Below are 22,167 nucleotides of genomic sequence, written 5' to 3'. Positions count from 1 at the left end.
AATTATACCTCGATTTAGACGAACATACAGAGGTACAACAACAACAAATGTAAGAACAAGACAAGAGAGCATACAAAGACCTGCAGATAAAACTTGTGATATTTGTAAGATAACTGTTAAATACAACAGTTGGTCTAAACATTTGCAGTCTATTCGTCATCAAAATAATGGTATAAGACCAATACAAGAGAGAATACCCAAACCACATAAAGTTTTCAATTTTAATGCAAAAATGTTTGAAAATAACAACACGATTAGACCTGTTTTAAAAAATGAAGAAACAGCATTTCAAAGTAGATTAAAAACTTATATTATTAAAAATAATATGGGTATTAAAGATATACAAACATTTTTAAATCGTTTAGATAAACCAGTAATAGGACAACTTAAACATTTATTAAAGAATCAAAATTTAAAAGTTAATATTATGTTTCTTGCTATATATAAGAGAGGTACTAATAAAGAAAATATGGAATATGAGGAAAAAAATTTTAAAACAACAAATAAAATTTTAACTACAAATTCTGACTTAAATGTTTATTATACAAATGAAAAAATTAAAATTGTAAAAGAAGAAGAAGATTTTATAATAAAAAATTCTCAATGGAGACTTCATCAAATTTTAAGTTTGGGAATAAATATAAATAAATATGTTCCTTTTAAGGGTTCTTCATATATTGAATTACCTAAAAACATTGGAGATAAACATGCTATTATAAATGTTAAAAATGAAGATGATAAATGTTTTCTTTGGGCAATACTCTCAGCTTTACATCCTGCTAAAAAAGATGGACAAAGAGTTACAAAATATAAAAAATGGGAAAATGAATATGATGATGTAATTAAAAAATCTAAAATAGAATTTCCAGTAAGTACCAAAGATGTTCCAAAATTTGTTAAATTAATTAACAATTTATCTGTTAATATTTACTACCTAGAAGAAAAAAATAAAAATAAGCATATAATTGTACCATTAGAAGTAACTATAAATGAAAAAACAAATCATATAGATTTGATGTATTTAAGAGAGGATAATGAGAATAAAGGTCATTATTGTTGGATTAAGGATTTATGGAAACTTTGTGGAAGTCAAATGACAAAAGATGGTCATAAAAGAAAAATATGTAAAATGTGTTTAAATAGTTTTGATACAGAAAATAAGTTAAATGAACATAAACATTATTGTGCTAATAATAAAGCTGCTAAAATAGTTCTACCAAAACCCTATAATAAAACTTTAGTATTTGAAAAATATAATAATTCCTTAAGAGTACCTTTTGTGGTTTTTGCTGACTATGAATGTACTCTTAAACCAATATATACTTGTCAACCAAATGATACAGAGTCTTTTACTAATTGTTATCAGAAACATATACCCAATAATTTTTGTTATTATATTAAATATAGTAATGGTGATTATAAACCTCCTGTAACATATTCTGGTCCAAACGTAGCTCAAGTATTTTATGAATGTATGAAAAATGAAGAAATAAGTATTTCTGAAATATATGATAAAATAGTTCCTATGAAATCATTGAATGAAGAACAATTAAATAATTATTATAATAAATCTAATAAATGTCATATTTGTGAAAGATATTTAAGTGAAATACCTCCAATGTTAGAGAAAAAATTTAAAATATATAAAAACACTATTGAATATTATAAAAATACTGATGATGTTAAAAAATTTAAATTGTATGAAGATAAACTTAAAAACGAAATAGAAAATAAAAATAAAAATATGAGAAAAGTTCGGGATCATGACCACTTAACTGGAGAATATAGAGGAGCAGCACATTCTATCTGTAATCTTAACTACCGAAATCCACGTTTTATTCCAATTGTTTTTCATAATCTTTCAGGTTATGATGCCCATCTATTTATAAAAGAATTTGGGAACGATAATGAACAAATAAAAATGCTCGCAAATAATGAGGAAAAATATATTTCTTTTTCAAAAATTATACCACGTGTAGTAACTAGGAATGGCAAAGACATAAAAATATCTACAGAATTAAGATTTATAGATTCATTCAAATTTTTACCCAGTTCTTTAGACAAGTTAACAAATAATTTAAGAAATGATTCGAAATTAAATTTAAAAAATAAATTTAAAGAACTTAGTAAATATTTTCCTGAAGAACATTTAGATTTAGTTACTAGAAAGTTAGCTTATCCCTATGAGTATATGGATTGTGAAGAAAAATTTAATGAAACATGTTTACCTCCTATTGAAAAATTTTATAGTTCTCTCATTGATAAAAATATAACTAAAGAGGAATATGAAAACTCACAGAAAATTTGGAAAGTGTTTAATATACAAAATATGCGTGAATTCACTAGTTTATATAATAAGATCGATGTTTTATTATTAACAGACATAATAGAAAATTTTAGAGATATTTCTTTAAAAAATTATAAATTAGATCCTATGTGGTATTTTACAACACCAGGATTTGCATGGGATTGTATGTTAAGAATGACAAACGTAAAATTAGATTTATTAACAGATATAGATCAAATATTGTTGTTTGAAAATGGAATCAGAGGTGGTTTATCTCAATGTAGTCAAAGATATTCAAAAGCAAATAATAAATATATGGGAGATAAATTTAAAAAAAAAGAGGAATCAATATTTTTAGAATACTTGGATGCAAATAATCTTTACGGTTGGGCAATGAGTAAATATTTACCTACTGGAGATTTCAAATGGGTTGATAATCTAAATGATTTTGATGTAATGAATATTTCTGACAAATCATCTAAAGGTTATATTTTAGAAGTCGATTTAACTTATCCTGAAGAACTTCATGATCTACATTCAGATTTCCCTTTAGCACCGGAAAGACATTTTGATGACAAACAACTCCCAAAATTATTAACAACTTTGTATGATAAGAAAAAATATATAATACATTATGAAACACTAAAATTATATATTAAATTAGGTTTAAAAATAGAGAAAATTCACAGAGTTTTAGAATTTAGTCAATCTCCTTGGTTAAAAGTTTATATTGATTTTAATACTAATCTTAGATCAGAAGCTAAGAATGATTTTGAAAAAGAATTTTTCAAATTAATGAATAATAGTGTTTATGGACGTACTATGATGAATGTTCGAAATCATGTTGATATAAGATTATGTTCTAATGCACTCCAAGTAGAAAAATTAATTGCAAAACCAAATTTTGATCGAAGAACAATTTTTACTGAAAATTTAGCTGCAGTACATATGAAAAGATGTGAAATAACTTTCAATCAACCAATATATGTAGGAATGTGTATTTTAGATTTATCTAAAATGTTAATGTATGATTTTTATTATAATATAATTAAACAAAAATATGGAAATAGAGTTAGATTGTTATATACAGATACAGATTCACTTATATTAGAAATAAAAACTAATGATTTTTATCAAGATATGAAAATTATGTTAGATCATTTTGACACTTCAGATTATCCAAAAGATAATATTTATGGTTTACCTTTAGTTAACAAAAAAGTCTTAGGCAAGTTTAAAGATGAATTAAATGGAAAAATTATGACTGAATTTATAGGTTTAAGATCCAAATTATACTCACATCGAATCTTAGATTCTGAAAAAGAAATTAAAAAAGCTAAAGGTGTTAAAAAAAATGTTGTGAAAAATAAAATATGTTTTAATGATTTTGAAAATTGTTTACTAACAAAAAAATCAAAATATGTTAAACAAAATTTATTTAGAACTAAGAAACATGATATTTTTACTGTAGAACAAAACAAAAAAGCTTTAAGTGTTTATGATGATAAAAGATTTATTTTAGAAAATGGTATTGATACATTAGCTTGGGGACATTATAAAACAAAAATAGACAGAAATGATTTTGTAGACCATCTCAATACACTAATTAGAAATCAAAATCAAAAAGATTAGAAAAATATATAATAATAACGTGTGCCCCATTTGGGTGAGTGTTAAATATATAAGTTTTTAATACATTTTTTCATTTAGATTTTAATTATTAATATCATAAGTTTTGTGAAAAATATTTTAATTATTATTGCATCTAGATTTTAATTATTAATATCATAAGTTTTGCGAAAAATATTTTAATTATTATTGCATTTCGATTTTTATTTTTAATAATTAAGTTTTGCGGAAAATATTTTAATTATTATTGCATTTCATAAGTTTTGCGAAAAATATTTTAATTATTATTGCATTTAGATTTTCTGATCTTTTTACACATTGTTTTCTTTGTGATCTTTTATTGATATAATATGGACTGCGCCAGGAATGGTATATATATACTACTAATAGGTATAAAATGTTTATTTTTCTAAAGTTCCACTTAATTAAAAATATACCTAAAATCATTTACTTTTAGTTCTTTATAAATTAATGTGATACTTGTATGAATTGATAAATTAAGTAGATATTTAATTATGCAGTTCATAGTTACTATTAATGTGGATAGATGATTATTGAAAGTTCCTCCCCAAATTCAAATACCATAAGTATAAATAGATTGTACCAAGGATAAATAAATAATTCTTTTTTGTTCATTATTAAATATATATAACTAATTTATTTTATAAATGATTTTAAAGATAACATTTGTCGCGGGAAGTCAGAATTTATTTATTTATTTGTTAACGGGCTGGGCCCTATTCAACAGTTTAACATAATACAATAATTCATAATTTATGATAATTAATACAATGACATAATTAAATATATATAAGATAATAATTACAGAATAATAAGTATAATAATGATAATAAAACAATATAAAAATATATAATAATAAATGTATCAGTTTTTATGAACGGTGCTCTCATTGGCCAGCCACATCATGCGGTCTAACGGATTATTTCTGCCATAATTGGTAGTGTGCGCAGGAACAACGAAAGGAGCATGGTATCTAGTAGTACGGGAAGGAACTTTGAAATTGACTATCGAGAGAAGTGAGGGAGCATCTATACGACCATCAACCAGTTTATTCAGAAACTCTATGTTAGCGTTAACTCGCCTGTCAGCCAGTGAAATGAGGCTGAGTTCCTGCATAACTAAGAAATAGTCGTGGGGAGGATGATTTATTTTTAAGACAAAAGCTGCGCAAGATAAGAACCGTCTCTGAACACGTTCTAATTGACATGAGTCAGATACCGTATAAGGGTCCCATAGGACCGATGGATACTCTTAAAGTGAACGGACCAATGAGCAGTATATAGTTTTTAATGAAGAAGATAGATTGAACTCCTTTGATATGCGCATTACAAACCCAAGCGTTTTTAAGGCTTTGCAGCATATCATTTCAGTGTAGGAGTGAAAATTGAGATCGGAATTAAAGATAATACCTAAGTCTTTCTTACTACAAACCGATGTTACACCTGAACCATTGATGAAGTAAGTATAGTTAATAGGGGAGCGGTGTCTTAAAAATGACATGGAATGACATTTATTTACATTCAACTGTAGACCAATATTATTAAACCACGAGACTAGGTTGTTGAGATCATTCTGGAGCGTAGAGCAGTCAGATAAGTTATCAATTTTCCTAAAGAGCTTCAAGTCGTCGGCAAACATGAGTAGTTCAGAGTTTTTGACAGTTTCCTTGATGCCATTTGCATACAAAGAAAACAATATGGTTGATAAATGTCCTCCTTGAGGAACTCCAGAAGAGACCTTTGAGATGGATGATTTGCATCCGAACACTTTTACCCACTGGACTCTGTCTGACAAATAAGATTTGAACCAAGACAACAATGGTTCACCGAACCCAGTTTTGTATAGGGTCTCGATTAGGCGGTCATGGTCGACTCTATCGAAGGCTTTAGTAAAGTCTGTGAAAATAACATCAACTTGGATGTGCTTCTCGACAGCCTTCCCACACAGCATTTTTCAATGAAACTGATTTAATAAATATTTGTTTTAAATATAATTTTAAATATTGAAAATTAAAAATGTATTAATATTTTAATAAATATTTAAGTAAAAGTATTTAAATTTAAATATTTAAAAACATTCTACTAAATATAAAACAATAAATATTAAATTACCATTGCATATTAATATTTTATCAATTTATTAATTTAAATATTAAACGAACACAATTATTATTCAATGTTAACAATTAATCTTGATTAAATTTTTAAAATGTATGTTTAATTAATAACAATACCCAATTTGTAATAAATATATTTATTGTATATATAATGTATTTAATAATATATTGCAGTTATATAACAAAATAGGTGGTAAATTGTTATTTTTAATTTTAAAATATAAAGCATTTTCTAGGAGCTGTACAATATATTCACTATTATATTATATAACTACACGCTGCTCATATACTTATATATACGTATTGTATATTTGTCGTGTTTACTATACTACTATGTATTTATTATAATATTATAGAGCGAAGATTATATTGCGTATCTATTACGTATAATAAGATAATTTCGTTTAAATGATCCCTGCAACTTAGCTAGCGTGAGTCTATGTTAACATACAAATGCATACTTACTATACGATGAGGTGTTTAATTTAATTTAAAAATTAAAAAAAAAAAATAATAATAAGAGGTAAGTACCTATATATGTATAATAGTTATTTTTTGGAAATACTATTTAATGCAGATACATGTATCTATCATATTATGTATTATTATAATTTATAATTATATAACATTTGATGTACGAGTCAAATATATGTATTATATTGGGAATGAGATCTCATATTTTTATTAAATAAAGCATGTTATAACCCTTTCAGCCCGAGCTAACAAATTACCATCGTAGCAATTTTCACCTATCCTACACTTATGTGCATAATAATTAAATACCGAGCCTAAGTTTTATTTTAGTTCTTATTGTTTACTAACCTACACAAATGTGTAAGTTAGATTCAAAATATTGTATTATTTTTATGAAATATGATACGGGTTTCGTTCCTACACAACACGATTGTGTATGTTACCGATAACCAATCAGAATAATTCTACAATTTCCTATTTATAATTTAGTACATATTTTTTTTTTTTTTAATTTCTCATTTATACAGTCCAAATATAGTCAATTTCCGATGGTTATAAATAACTCGTATTTAACATATTATCTTATCGTAATACATAAAGACTTAAATTAAAATCTTACGAGGTTTTTAATTTATTTATTAGACATTAGTTGTTGTTCACCATTCACGTGAAATAACGTCGTATTGTTGACCTACACATTAGTGCGTGTTCGGCTTATGTGTTAAGTAGGTGTCATAATAATTTTAAATATTTTTTGATTTTATTGAATTTTAATTTAAATATTAACTATGCGTCGTGCGAAGTTAAGTACAAGTTTTATTGAACTGATGGCTACATTAAGTGATTCAGATTTTGAATGTGAGAGTGGAGATGATTCAGATGCTGATCGTACTTGGAAGCCCAAAACTTCATAAAATGTTGGAGAATCTGATTTTTTAGATTCAGATGGAGATTGTGATCAAAGTATACATAATGGTAATGTACCAATTATTATTCCTAATCAAATTGAAATACCAATTATGTCGGTCCCTGAACATGCAATAGGCGATTCTCTTGTACAAAATGTAGTAGAAGTAAACATTGGTTGGTCACAAAAACCATTTACTGGAACACTGTTGCCAGGATATAATACATATGGACCTCACTTACCAATTAATATTCCCTCACCTCTGGCTTATGTTCAAAAATATCTATCAAATCAACATTTTGAAAACGCTGCATTATACACCAATATGTACGCTTTAAATAAAATGGGTAAAGAACTTAAAACAACAGCTGACGAAATTAAAATATTATACGACGTTCATGCAATGATTAGCATAATAAAGTACCCACGACTTCGTATGTACTGGAATAGAAGTTATGGTTTGATTTGTATTTCTCAAGCTATAACTAGGGACAGATTATTAATTGTACGTACTTGTCTACACTATGTTGATATAAATAACCATCCAACCGATAATAATAGTAAACTTTGGAAAATTCAACCAATTGTCGACCAAGTTCGTAACGCTTGTAGGAGTATATCACGTTCGGTTGGCTGTTATTCAATCGACGAGCAGATGATACCTTTTACAGGTCGATGTCCCAACAGGCAGTACGTAAAAAATAAACCCCGACCTACAGGTTTAAAAAATTTTGTTATTACAACGTCCAAAGGCAAAGTTTTAGATTTTGAAATATATCAAGGTGCCGAAACACCGTTTCAAGATAAAACGTTGGGACTAGGACCTGCGGTTGTCATTCATTTATCTCAAACTATCCCTGAAGGATCAGTTTTATTTTTTGATCGATATTTTACTACAGTGCCGTTAATGGATCGATTGATAAGCAAAAAAATAATGGCTACAGGTACAATAATGTCAAATCGGCTTAAAAATGTTCATTTTAGTCAGGACAAAAAATTTGAAAGAGGTGCCTGGGAAGAGTTCACTAGAGGTGATAACAAAATTACAGCAGTTAAATGGAAAGATAGCAAATGTGTTACTTTACTATCTACTATAACAGGAGCAGAGCCACATGTTACGGTAAAGAGGTGGAGTAAGACAGAAAGCAAAGAAATTGAAGTTCCTTGTCCAGCTATTGTAAAATCATATAATCAATATATGGGTGGAGTTGACGTATGTGATCAACAGATTGAATGTTATCGAACATGGGTAAAAACCAAAAAGTGGACCCTAAAAGTGGCATTACATTTTATCGATTTAACTATAGTGAACGCGTGGATGGAGTACCGTGAAGATGCTGAAAAAATGCGACTACCTAAAAAAGAAATCTTGGACCTTATGAACTTTAAAATGTCTGTTGCTCAAGAATGGCTATCTACAACTGTAAAAAAACGTTCATTACCTGAAGAATCCAGTTCGTCAGATACTGAAGAAGTTCCTCAAAAACTATATAGGCCACAAAATTATAGAGCTCCAGTTCCACCAACAACAAATGTAAAAGACGGATTTGAACATTGGCCCGAAGTAAGTAAATTATCAACGGCTAGGAACTGCAGGATGAAGAATTGCAAAAGTAGAACGAGGGTAATATGTACAAAATGTAATATTTATTTATGCCTTACAGCAAAAAACAACTGCTTTACTAGTTTTCATAAAAATAAATAAAATATAGTCATATTTAATAGATTTTTTAAACTAAAAATTAACTCAGTATAGGTACTTACTGTTTTTATAAGTTTTAAAATTAAAAGTTAAATAATTATGTTAAAGTCGAGATGACTTATTTTTTTTTTGTTTTTATTTTATAAAAAAAATTCAAATTGTAATAATTATTTAAGAAATAAAAGTATGGGTATATTGGTGTATAAAAATATATTATTTTAATAATTATTACATTTATTGATACCTAACCTACACAAATGTGTTGGTATGTTTTCTGCTAACCTAATCAACAAATAATATTTTTAATAATGGTTTACAAGCCTAGAATACTATAATGATGTGTATATAATATATTTAAGTGTTATAAGCACTTGGTATATCTCAGGTTTTTAGGACAATATTGATTTACCTACACAAATGTGTAGGTCAGTACCAAAGTTATATTATTGTACAAATAATTTAAGGCTATTAAGTGTATTGCATTATCATACACAAATGTGTAAGTTAGAGCTGAAAGGGATAAGCAAAGCGTTGAGAAATTATACATTTCGATATTTAGTAGGTATTAACGATGTACAGATAAAGTCAATATAAGATCGAACAAAATCGTATTTATAGAGAACGCTATACCTATATGCATTTGTTATGTGACCGACTTACCACGCACGGCATGACAAATTTTCGTTCCCTAGTTTCAATAGTGTGCAGCTGTTCGTTTTGTTATTAAAGTGAATTGACCTATTATAAATTTTTTAGATAATAACATTATCAGATGTGCCTATAAGCTTTGGCGATTTTTCAATTTTTGAAATTGACATTCCTAGAAAAAAACATAAAAAAATAGGAAAATGATGAGTATGTCAGTAAACAGTTCAAAACAAATCAAAATATTTTGAAAATTTTATCGTGTATAGAAATCGCTAATATTAATAACCAGTAAAAATTTCATGAATATACGGTCATTTGTTTTAAAGTTACAGTAAAAACCAAAATTGATTTTGTCAAAATCCGATTTTGCGTAAAAATTCCCGTTTTTCCTTAATTTTTCTTTTGTTTTTCCCTGCGCTTTTGAAAACTATTGGCAAATGACCCTTCAAATGCACAAACTAGATTCACTTTCCAATCGAACAAGCTACTGAAGTTCCAAATCGAAGCATTATTTCAACTACTTATCGTGTACACGGACAAAAAAAAAAAAAAAAATACATCATTGTAAAATCAATACATTCATCGCTCCGCTCAGAATCTAAAATAACAGCACACTATTGTCTATTGAAATTAGTGAACGTAATTTTTGCTATGTCGTACGTGGTACGTGTGTGAGATGGAGACAATACATAAACGTATGGGTAGCATATAATCCTCTTAATAATATTTAAATTATTGTAAAATATTTAACCAGGTTTTTGGTCTGATGTTATTTTAATAACAGGCTTTACGCATTATTATTGTTGTTCTTGTTAGTAACAAATAATAATTATATAAGATAAGGACCGGATACGGATAAACTGCAACTGTTCGCAACCACTATATTATAATATACCTATATTTATATTTTATTATTATTTATTATTGATCTTTCCCCGAAATACGAACACAATAATATTACAAAAATAGCTTATTCCAATATACCTAATTCAATATAAATATCAAAATACTTATATTTAGTATTTACTATACCTACATGTACGATGTACTGCAGGCTGTGTATTGCCCGTGTATACCACTACCTATACTCTGTACCAAATAAGAGCGCACCGGGCGGCACACGAAAACCGGTCGAAACTCGCGCATGTCAGAGAGCGCTGCCGTAGCGTATTCCGGCGCAGGTCAGGTCAACTCTGAATACAGAGTGTTGTATATTATCACAACCATTTCAACGGTATACGCGGTTATACGTTGTTATATTTTTTGCGCGCATTGGCGAATATTTTGAATTTTTCTTAAGTTTCATTTTTTTTTTTTTTTCACACGTGTCACTGTATGCACTATGGCGAATATTTCACCTTCAACAAAAAATCCTATGGGAAAGGTTAGTAAAACAAATATGTATCTATTATGTATTAATATTATAAATATTATATTATATTATATTATAAAAAAAATTACATATTATAAATAATAGTTTGTTTTAAATTACGATAGTAATATATTATGTGTAATATGCCTCGTGCCTACATTCAATAAATTATTGTTTGATAATTATTATTATTATTACCTACCTATATTTTGTATAATATTTTTGTATACTATGTTATTACTTTTTAACTGTATTATTTGACGTATCGATCATTCGAAATATTTTTATATGCCATATTTGTGAAGTTGTTAATTTAGTTAAGTTGAATTACACATAATATATTATCGTAATTTAAAACAAAATATTATTTATAATAAATATTTTTTTTAATCATATAATTATACGTATTTATATTAATAATGTGGTAAATGTGGTTTTTTTCCCCCAGGATTCATATTATACATTATTTAACATAGTTTTTTTTCGTATTTTTATTCCAGCCTGTTTCATCGCAATCACGAATAATGATTGTTAATTGCTACAAGACGCAGTTAAAAAAAAAATCCGACGTTAACAGTTCGAGAAGCTCGTATTTGTATATCACAAGAACTTGGCATTGGACAGCGAACAGTGTCGAATGTTATAAGTGAATATAATTCCAGAAAAACCTCTCCGTCCAAAACTCGTAATAAGCCGTCAATTAAAGACAAGCTTGATGACATACAACTAAATACAGTACGAAGGCATATTCATTCATTTTGGTTCAATAAAACAATACCCACATTGGACAAAATATTGCAAGTTGTTAAGGATGACGATAGTTTGCCAGATATATCAAGAATGAACTTACAACGTTTGTTGAAATTCATGGACTTCGTATACACGAAACGCAGTCGCAATAGTGCGCTCATTGAGAAGGATGAGATTGTTGTGTGGCGAAGACGGTATTTACTTAATATACTTAAATATCGTGAAGAAGGGCGAAGTATATACTACCTCGATGAAACATGGGTCAACGCTGGGGACTGTACAAGTAAAACGTGGATAGACAAGACCATTAAATCACCCCGTGATGCATTTTTGCAAGGTCTCACGACGGGGTCTCAGAATCCATCTGGCAAAGGCAAGAGGCTCATTGTTCTACACATTGGGTCGGAAGACGGGTTCGTGCCAGGTGGCCTATTATGTTTCGAGTCGAAAAAAACCATGAACTACCATGAAGAAATGAATGGGGAAACATTTTACAACTGGATGACAAACATATTACCACGACTTAAAGAGAACAGTGTCATTGTAATGGACAACGCTCCATATCATTCTATGAAGAAAGAAAAGATTCCAAATACAAATACCAAAAAACAAGACATCATAAAATGGTTACTGGAAAAGGGCCAGGTAATTGATCGACCTATGGTGATCCCCGAATTACTCGAAATGGTAAATCAAATAAAACCACAATTTGATAAATATCTAATTGACGAACTGGTCGAAACACACAACCGCAAAATTTTAAGACTCCCTCCTTATCATTGCGAGTTAAATCCCATAGAACTGGCGTGGGCTTCCGTGAAAGGTCACGTAAAATCGAACAACACTAGCTATAAATTATGTGACGTGAAAACCTTATTAATGGAAGGTATAGAGCGAGTAAATGAAAAAAATATGTGGAAAAATTTCATAAGACACACAACAGAACAAGAGGAAAAATTCGCTAAAATCGATTTTATTGTTGACGAAATGTTGACGGCAGAAACAGAACGGGTAACGATGACAGTAGGCGATACGTCTTCAGAATCTGAATTATCTGATAATTAATATTAATTATTTATTTTATTTTTATTTTTTATTTTCTATTTTATTGTAATTCTAATTAATTTGTCAATGTACAAGAATATAAAGAAAATTGTGTCCTATTAAATGTTGTTATTTATAATATAACCTATCCTATTTATGCAAAAAAATTAAAATATTATTTTTATTATTATATCAATATTGTATATAAAGGTGCATATGAAAAAAAAAATAAAACGTAGGTACACAAATAAAGGAAAAAAATGGTGGTAGGATCGGTAAGAACGTTTTTAATATTATATTGTGTTCAATACCTATGTTAAGAAAAAAAAACGAAAAGTATGTGTATTATTTTATTGTATAATATGCGTGTAACGCATTATTACTTCAGTTCCCTGTATTCACGGCGGCGTCGTCGGCGGCGGCAACATCGTCGACAGCGGCGAACCCGACCGACGATCGGCGACCAATCACAGAGCGAATAGACCCGACCAGGGGGTCCAGACGTCGCTCCGCGATTCATTTGGATGCGCCAGCGCGGTGCGCTCTTATTTGGTACAGAGTATAGGTACTGTGCAGAGTAAAATAAAACAATGATATTTGACCGCAAATTATTCTAAATTGAATTTATTTTGTTAAAATTATTATTTTAAAGTTCAAAGGTTGGTTTTACTGCAGACTGCAGTTGTATGTGTTTGGTCGTGTAAACAGTATTTGCAGTGTGCCCGTGTGCGTACTTCTTACTCACGTGTTATGGCCATCGGTATATAAAGAAAACAGAAGAAACACGTCGTGAATTTTGAAGTTATCCGCGTAGTGTATAAGTGTAATGTGTATAACATTAAACAACAGTGAACACTGCAGAACAACCGTTTTTGTTTGTCATCGAAAATACGGTAAGTTACAGGCTACAATTAATAAGTTAATAAGTATTATAGGTAGATATACTTATATAATATTATAATGTACCTATTTTGTACTCCGTAGGTATAAAAGGTATATAAATATATAATATATAGTATAATACTTTTGAATTTTGATTTTTGGCGGAAGCTTTTTATTAATACCTACCTATAGGCTATTATAATTTGACTTTTAAATATATTATACTGTATAGGTTGTACCTATGCATTTTTAGTTGTAGTGTACAGTATATTTTTTAAAAATCATATATTTTATACTTTATTATGTCGTACTCAACCATTAATAAATCTACTAAGCACAGAAGATATTTAGAGGAATTAGAAATGATAGAACTGTATGATGAAAGTGTCCATAGTGAACCAGAAAGTTTAGTGCCACCAAATATACCTAGTTATAGTGGCAGTTTAGAACTAAATTTTTTTTTGCCCGCACCACATCAAATTCATAATTTACCCTACGTTGATACAATAAATATGTGTAATGATGAGTACGATGCAATTAGTTTTTCATCCAATTCTGATACTGATAATGAATTAAGTAATAATGAATATCCAGATGAACATCACTCCATAGATAATGAAACTGATTCATCAATTTTAAATAATTTGGCAAAATGGGCTGTATCTTATAATATTTCTCAAGTTGCTTTGAGTGCTTTATTGAAGGTTTTAAAAATACACAAGTGTCATAATTATTTTCCTATAGATGCCAGAACTATATTAAAAACTAAGTCATCTGTGCAACCTTTACAAATACAGACTGTGACACCAGGTAGTTATTATTATTTCACAATATATAATAGTTTGAAAAATATTTCTAACTCTGACGATAAATATTTTGTTGAAGACAAAATTAAAATAGTTATCGGAATTGACGGTCTGCCCTTGACAAAAAGTTCGTCTAGTTGTTTTTGGCCAATACTTGGATATGTTCGTCATCCTGTTTATAAACCTCATGTTTTTTTAATTGGGTTGTACTGGGGTAAAGATAAGCCTCTCAACTGCAATCCTTTTTTGTTAGAGTTGGTGAACGAAACAAAAGAATTGTATCAAACAGGGTTTCAAACAGCATTTGGTATAAAACAAGTAATTGTAGATGCAATATGTTGTGATTTACCAGCAAAGAGTTTCATCTTAAAAACTAAAGGACATACTGGTTATTATTCGTGTACTAGGTGTTTAACAAGTGGTTTTTATTTTGAACGTAGAGTCTGTTTTCCTGGTACAGATTTTATCACTAAGAGAACTCACATAGATTTCTTAAATAGAACTGATGAAGAATTCCATATGACTGATGAAGTTTCTATTATAACTGAAATACCTGGTATAGATATAGTAAATAGTATTAGCATTGACTATATGCATCTAGTGTGCTTAGGAGTAACAAAAAAAAATAATTCTGTTGTGGCTTGGTTGCATTAAAAATGCTCCTGTTTCAGTTAGATTGCAAAGTAAAAAAGTCAATGATATAACTAAAGGACTTTTAGCTCTAAGACCTTTAGTATGTAGTGATTTTTCTAGAGTTCCTCGGGGGCTAAATGAAGTTGCTAGATGGAAGGCAACTGAATTCCGTCAATTCTTACTTTATACAGGTCCAGTTGTCTTACAAACCATTTTAAATAATGAATGCTACTTACATTTTCTTTGTTTACATGTCAGTTTTCGAATTCTATTAGCACCAAATGTTGGTACAGACCTTGTAAATTTTGTTGAAAAAATATTAACATATTTTGTAGAAAAATTTTGTGAAATATATGGTAAAGAATTCATATCACTTATTGCACATTGTTGATGACTATAAAAAGTTTGGTGCCCTCGATAGTTGCTCTTGTTTTCCATTTGAAAACTATATGAAAACTCTAAAAAAAATGATACGAAAACATGAGAAACCTGGAGCAGGTTATAAAACGTTACCATGAATTTCAAATGTTTGGTGAATATGAATTGAATACAAAGTCTAGGTCTAGTAGTATTGTTATTAAATATTTAAAAATGTATAGTGGTGGACCATTGCCAGAAGAATGCATAAAACCTGAATTTAAAATTGCTATAAAAGATAATATAAAAATTAATATAAAATCATTTTCTGATGCTTACATAGGTTATACTTTTGGAGGCAAACTTAATATATTTAAAGTTGTTAATATATGCGTTCATAAAAGTAGTAAGAAAAAAGTATTTGTAGCTCAATCATTCAAAACGATTCAGCCATTCTATGAAAAACCAATAAATTGTATGAAGATAGGTATTGCTATTGTGAATGAACTGTCTAATCACTTTATTACAATTGATATAGAAACATGTACTTATTCAAAATATGTTATTCTAAACAATAGTCTTGGTAAAGTTGCTTTCCCTATTTTACATTCATCTAATAATTAGTACATTTAAAAAGAAATTGTAATTAACTGTATATAATTACAATATTATATGATTTAGTTTTTTTTTGTAAATATTGATTAAAATGGTAATATTGTACCTAATTAAATTATAATATGATAAAATACTTGATAACCAAAATTACTACTTAAGCAAACTTGTAATAGCATATAATATGCTGAAACATTTTAATTTTCAATAAAAAAAAAAAAAAAATACTACTTAATTATTATTAATATACTTTAAATACTTTAAATACTTAGACTTGAATAGGAGGTACCTATCATGTTTTGTTATTTTTAATTTGTACCTGATATTTATATTTCAAAATTATAAATTTGTTGCACAAGTTGATATAAATAATATTTTATACCAACTAGTTTTGTTAATTTAAGCTTGTTTTTATAGTTATTATAACAACAAAATAATGGATACAACATATTCTGTTGTACATTTTTATGGAGACAACAGTGTAGCCGCTGTCCCAAAATGTTGGTATTCTGTTAAAAATGGCACTTGTGCATGGCCAAAAAAACCACACAATACCAAAAAATTGATTGAGCGTTGCAGCATACCAAATAAATACGAATATGAATTTTTAGAAGCAAGAGTAATGAGTTCAGGAATAGGTAATCATTAGAAAAATAATTGTGTTATTATATATAATGTATATTACTAATAATATCTCATTTACTTTTATTTAGAATCTTTGACAATTGCTAAAGAAAAGGCTAAAAAAGCAATGTATATTTCAGATCTTGATGAAGATGATGTTAAACCAAAAAAAAAAAAACTAAAATCTTCAATAATTGATTGCCCTGTTTTTTCAGGTAAACATAATATATATTTAGTTTGTATAAGGTATTGAAATAGACAGTGTTCTAACGTATATATCAATAGAATAGAATATGATTTGTAAGCAATATGATATATACAATTTGCATTTTAATTACCAAAATAAATTGTAATTTTTAGTACTATAATATGCTTAATTAATGAATAATGATTTATAGAAAATGATAATGGCCTTGATTATGTGTCTGATAAGTCTGTACTTATCCCTGAAGTCAATACTGACAAATATAACAATGGTCAATCCACTTCATATGTGAAGTCTTATAATGTTGATAAATCACCTGTTACATTGAGTGGTTGGTCACCATCTCCTCAAAGAACTGCTGCTAAAGGTAACTTATAAAGTAACAATTAATAGGTAGGTAGGGTAACAGAGCCAGTGAATGAACACCTAAGGATTTTTAAACCTTAAAACTAAATAACTCTATGGAATTCAGAATTTCTGGCCATAAAATATATTTGTATTATACATCAAAATGTTATGAAACATCAAATTCACATTTTGATTGTTGATTTTGACATTTTGATGTGTTAAAACAAATTATGTTTTTAAAAAGTCAATCATAAAAAAAAAACAAGTTTTTCTAGTAAATGAACAAATCGTCCATTAAATGAATACCAACACTCCTGTAAATGAACACTGATATTTACTATGATATATTCTTTTTTTTATCTTCTTTACTTTTTACTATTTGTTTATAAGGTATGAGATATTATAGTTTAGTAATAAAAACTATAGAAGTCATTAAACTTTTAGGCGGTTTTAGGTATAAAATATTTATTAAAAACAGTTGTAGGTATTTAAAACTACAATACATAAGATTTAAACAATTGCACATTAGGAACTACTAAAAATAATAAAATAAAATGAAATCAACAACATTTTCTTTTAACAGTTAACTTGCCTAGGTATATGGTGTTTAAAAAATAAAAAATGGTAATTCAGTTACTATAGAATAACATTAACAGCTGGGTACTGTAGTATTTAAAATTAAAATTATAAATATTTAAACAATTTAACATAGGTAAATACTAAAAATAGTTAAAAATAAAAAATACAAAATTTCCTTTTTAATAGGTAGGTAACTTTCCTACATGATCCTTATAAAATAAAAAATGATAGTTTAATAATGACAATACAACCTATATAATAACTGGATATTTGCTAATAATATACAGTTATATCTTAAATAATAGGAACATTAATTTGTTTAATTAATTCAATTTCTGGAACTGAATATGTAATTGCATCGATTGACAAATCTGCAACAAACTTAGGAGTTGCAATTTTTTCAATAATTTCATTTCTATTGAACCAACACAAATCATCCAACTCTGGCCATTTCCAATGTCTTCCTGACATAGCCATTGCTTTAACCTATAAAATAATAGGTAAATATATAAAAATAAATAGTTATTGGTTTTAATGCTATTTGATTTATTACCTTATATTGAGATTGTGTTTTCTTTATAGATTTTATTGCTCCTGGGAAATATTCTCCTTCATAAATCACAACGACATAATCACCCACATTCAGGGTCTTTTTGATTTTTTGTGCTTCAAAATTTGTTTTTTCTAAATTAGGAACATCCTTAGAATTAATGACTTTTGGTTTTTTAATAGCAACTTTGTTTATTTCTTTAGATTTTCTCTTATTTTCAGTCTCAATTTTTTTCATCAGTCTTGCGTTTCTTTTTTCTAAGCTAAGAGTTTCTTTAGCTAGCTTTTTATCTTCTTTTTCTTTTTGTATCTGCATCCATTTACTTGAAGTTATAGCATAAGGAACAGGCATTGTTTTAATTTTATTTTTAAAATCACTATTTTCTTCTTTAGACCATTTAAAATGTTTATCCCAAATTTGTTGAGTTGAGTTTTTAGTAAAATTATCTGGATCAGTTTCTTTATTTTTTATGGCTCCAGAAAGTTTTACTGTATTTTCTACTAATTCATAAATATTTTCACTGTCAACTTTGTCAATGTTATATAAACATTTTGTTGGATTTTTTACAGTACTAGAAATGTTTGTATAATCATTTTCATTGCGAATTGTATCACAGTTTTTTGAATCTTCTACACTTGAAACTTGTGTCACAGAAGTTTTTGATTTATTTATTACATGATCAAAAATATTTGAGCATACATTTTTTTTTACAACCAAGTCCAAATTAAAATTTTCTACATTTGAGTCTATTATATAATTTTCAGAATTTGTTAACAGCGATTCTTCATTTAATACTTCAATCCCTGACAACTCAAGTTCATTATCAGTAAACATGAGAGTTGACCCTTCAATTTCAATTGGCATGTCTAATATATTAAATTCTTGAGTTTGTTTATAACTAGTAATAATAGTATCATCGCTTCTACTATCACATTCGTTCCATATTTTGGCTAACAATGTATTATTATTTATAACATTTTCTAACTCGTGGTCTCTTAAAATATAACTGATTACATTTTTGCATACAAGATAGTCATTTGAATTTGGAGTTAAGAATGAGACCTCTGGTTGTTGAAGTTCTGCTATCCTTGTAGGAATGCATTTATTGTAGTCCACAGCATCAGGATTAAAAGGATATAACCCACATGTTCTAAACCCATTAATGATCGATTCTGGTTTAACTTTATCAAAAGCTTTTTTAAATATTATACCAAAATTATTTTTTGTGATTGGACTTTTTGAATTTAAATTATGTGCTCTGGTAACTTCTTTCCAATAAGATTTTAGAGGTTTGAATATGGAAACATCACAAGGTTGTAATATGTGGGTGGAATTTGGCAACAAGCAATACAAATGAATTTTTTTATCATAACAAAATTGAGAAAGTTCCAAGCTTAAATGGCTTTTATGACCATCGACATAAAGAATGACAGGAAACTCTATTTTGTTTTCAACTAACCATGGATAAACTACATTTGCAACATATTCATAAAATGTGGCGGATACCATCCATCCACTATCCGAACGGCCAATTGCCCAATCGTCTGACAAAGATTGGGCAATGTGCAAAGGAATCCTTTTGTATGGGTATATAATCATTGGAGGTAGTGATTTTCCATCTGCAGAATAAGTGCAAAGGACTGTAATATTTTCTTTTTCTGCACTTCTAGCTACTTCATAAAAATTATTCATTGTCCTAGGTCCTAAAACTTTGCCAGATTTCGGACATAACTGTAAGCCAGTTTCATCACAGTTTAAAATCCTTCTCGGATCATTAAGTATATCTAAGCTACCTTCTTCCTCTAAGTATAATTTAACATCACTAAACCAATATCGAATAGATCTCTCTGTTACTTTAGCTCTTGCTTTAGAAATAATCTCAGCATTTCTTTTTTTAATTTCTGGATGTCTTTTCAAAAATAAATTAAACCATTTAATGCCGGGTCGATTATTAATAAAAGAATTTTGTTTTGGGGATTCTTTTAAAATACTTTGTACTGAATCTTTTAATTGTTCAGGGTGCACTGGAAAACCAACTTTAGCATTTGACAATATCCAATTTACAATTTGATTTTCTTTGACAACTGATAAAACAGATGGTGGTCCCATTTTACGTTCTAAAGGAACTTTATTATTTACCTTGGTACTAAGAGTAGCTTTAGGTATTCCTGTTTCCTTGTGTACCTGATTGAGTGATTTTTTTTTACTCACAATAGCTTCAACTGCATTAACCAAATCATTATGGGTATATTGAAATCTTTTGTATTTCTTCCCTTGTTTTAATTTTTCAGATGATTCCGTTTCACTCATGTTTAAACTATAAAATCAAAATGTAGATAATGAAAACAATTAATAATATTTCTATTAGTTTACAACTATAACACTTGAAAGCAATTAAAAAAGGTTAATGCACCTAGTTTGAGTATTTTTTTTCCAAAATGTCAAGTGTTCATTCACAGGACTAAAGTTGTATTTGTGAATAAACCCAGTAAATAAACAGTTGTTCATTTACTGAATACAACAAATAAAATTTAAAACCAGTTAATGAACACTGTTCATTTAGTGGAATTTCGTTGATTGTAAACACCAGTGCTTAAACAGCGATTAAATAGTAAGAAAAATAAGAAAAATGCTTAAAACCAATTAAATATATGTATTAAAATATTAACTCTATCGAAACTTACCTTGTTTGAACCTCTGTCGATAAAATTAAAAACGTTATACGCTCTTAAAAAAATAAAAAAAAATCACAAATTAAATAATTTGATAAAAATTATGGTGATAATTAATGGAGGGAAAAGCTTATCATTCTAACAAATTGAATAATGCTCCTATGATAATACAATTTACAGTGTCACCTTATTATAAGTTCAACATAGTGTTAAGCTAAATACATTATTGTATTAATCGATGTATGCCTTATTATTTAAAGAAAACAACGAAGTGTTCATTTATTGGTGATTTCAGTTATCTGCTGTACGTTGACCTGTATGGTCGTTTGCGTTTTACGTCGGTCTCTTATCGTAGTTACCGTTTTATATCCATTTTTCCCGTGTATTTAGCAATTACGTCTATAATATAAAAATAAAATGTTGTTATGTGGAATTTGCAATGAAGAAATATTTGAAAATGACGACATTAAGTGTACAAAATGTAAAGTGTTTTTACATTTTGGATGTGCTGGTCAAAGGGAAGCAAATTTTAGAAAAATGAGCCAAAAAGCTATAGAAAATTGGTCATGTCTAAAATGTAAAAATATCATTGCAGGAAATGAATTATCTATTGCTACTACTTCGCCTATAAAGAATGATTGTTTTACTGGCTCGAATAAATTACTTCAGGATTTAACTGACTCAGTTAAATTCATGAGTGACAAATTTGATGACTTCAGTAACCAAATACAAGATTTGGTAACAGCGGTTAAAGATTTAAAAGAGGAAAACAAAAAAATAAAAGAACAAAATCTGAAATTAGGAAACGAATTACATATAATGAATAAACGAATCAACATATTAGAACAAGAACAACTTGGGAAACACGTTGAAATAATTGGTGTACCCATTCAAGAACATGAAAACTGTGGAAAAATAGTAGAATCTATTACATCAGCACTGGGCGTTC

The 22,167-nt window shown here is 28.1% G+C and overlaps 1 protein-coding gene across 1 annotated transcript; it reads right to left on the bottom strand.

The window, feature by feature from the left end:
• Positions 1–13,848: 13,848 nt before the first annotated feature.
• On the bottom strand, positions 13,849–20,655 carry LOC132933093 (uncharacterized). Its single transcript, XM_060999422.1, has 3 exons — positions 20,163–20,655; positions 13,917–14,001; positions 13,849–13,855 (listed from the first exon to the last, which is right to left on the bottom strand). Exons 1-3 carry the CDS (start codon positions 20,653–20,655, stop codon positions 13,849–13,851), a joined length of 585 nt encoding a protein of 194 aa, XP_060855405.1.
• Between the last annotated feature and the right edge of the window lie 1,512 nt (positions 20,656–22,167).

Source organism: Metopolophium dirhodum, chromosome 1, assembly GCF_019925205.1.
Source record: "Metopolophium dirhodum isolate CAU chromosome 1, ASM1992520v1, whole genome shotgun sequence".
Taxonomy (NCBI): Eukaryota; Metazoa; Arthropoda; class Insecta; order Hemiptera; family Aphididae; genus Metopolophium; species Metopolophium dirhodum.
This window is presented reverse-complemented; position numbering and strand designations above follow the sequence as displayed.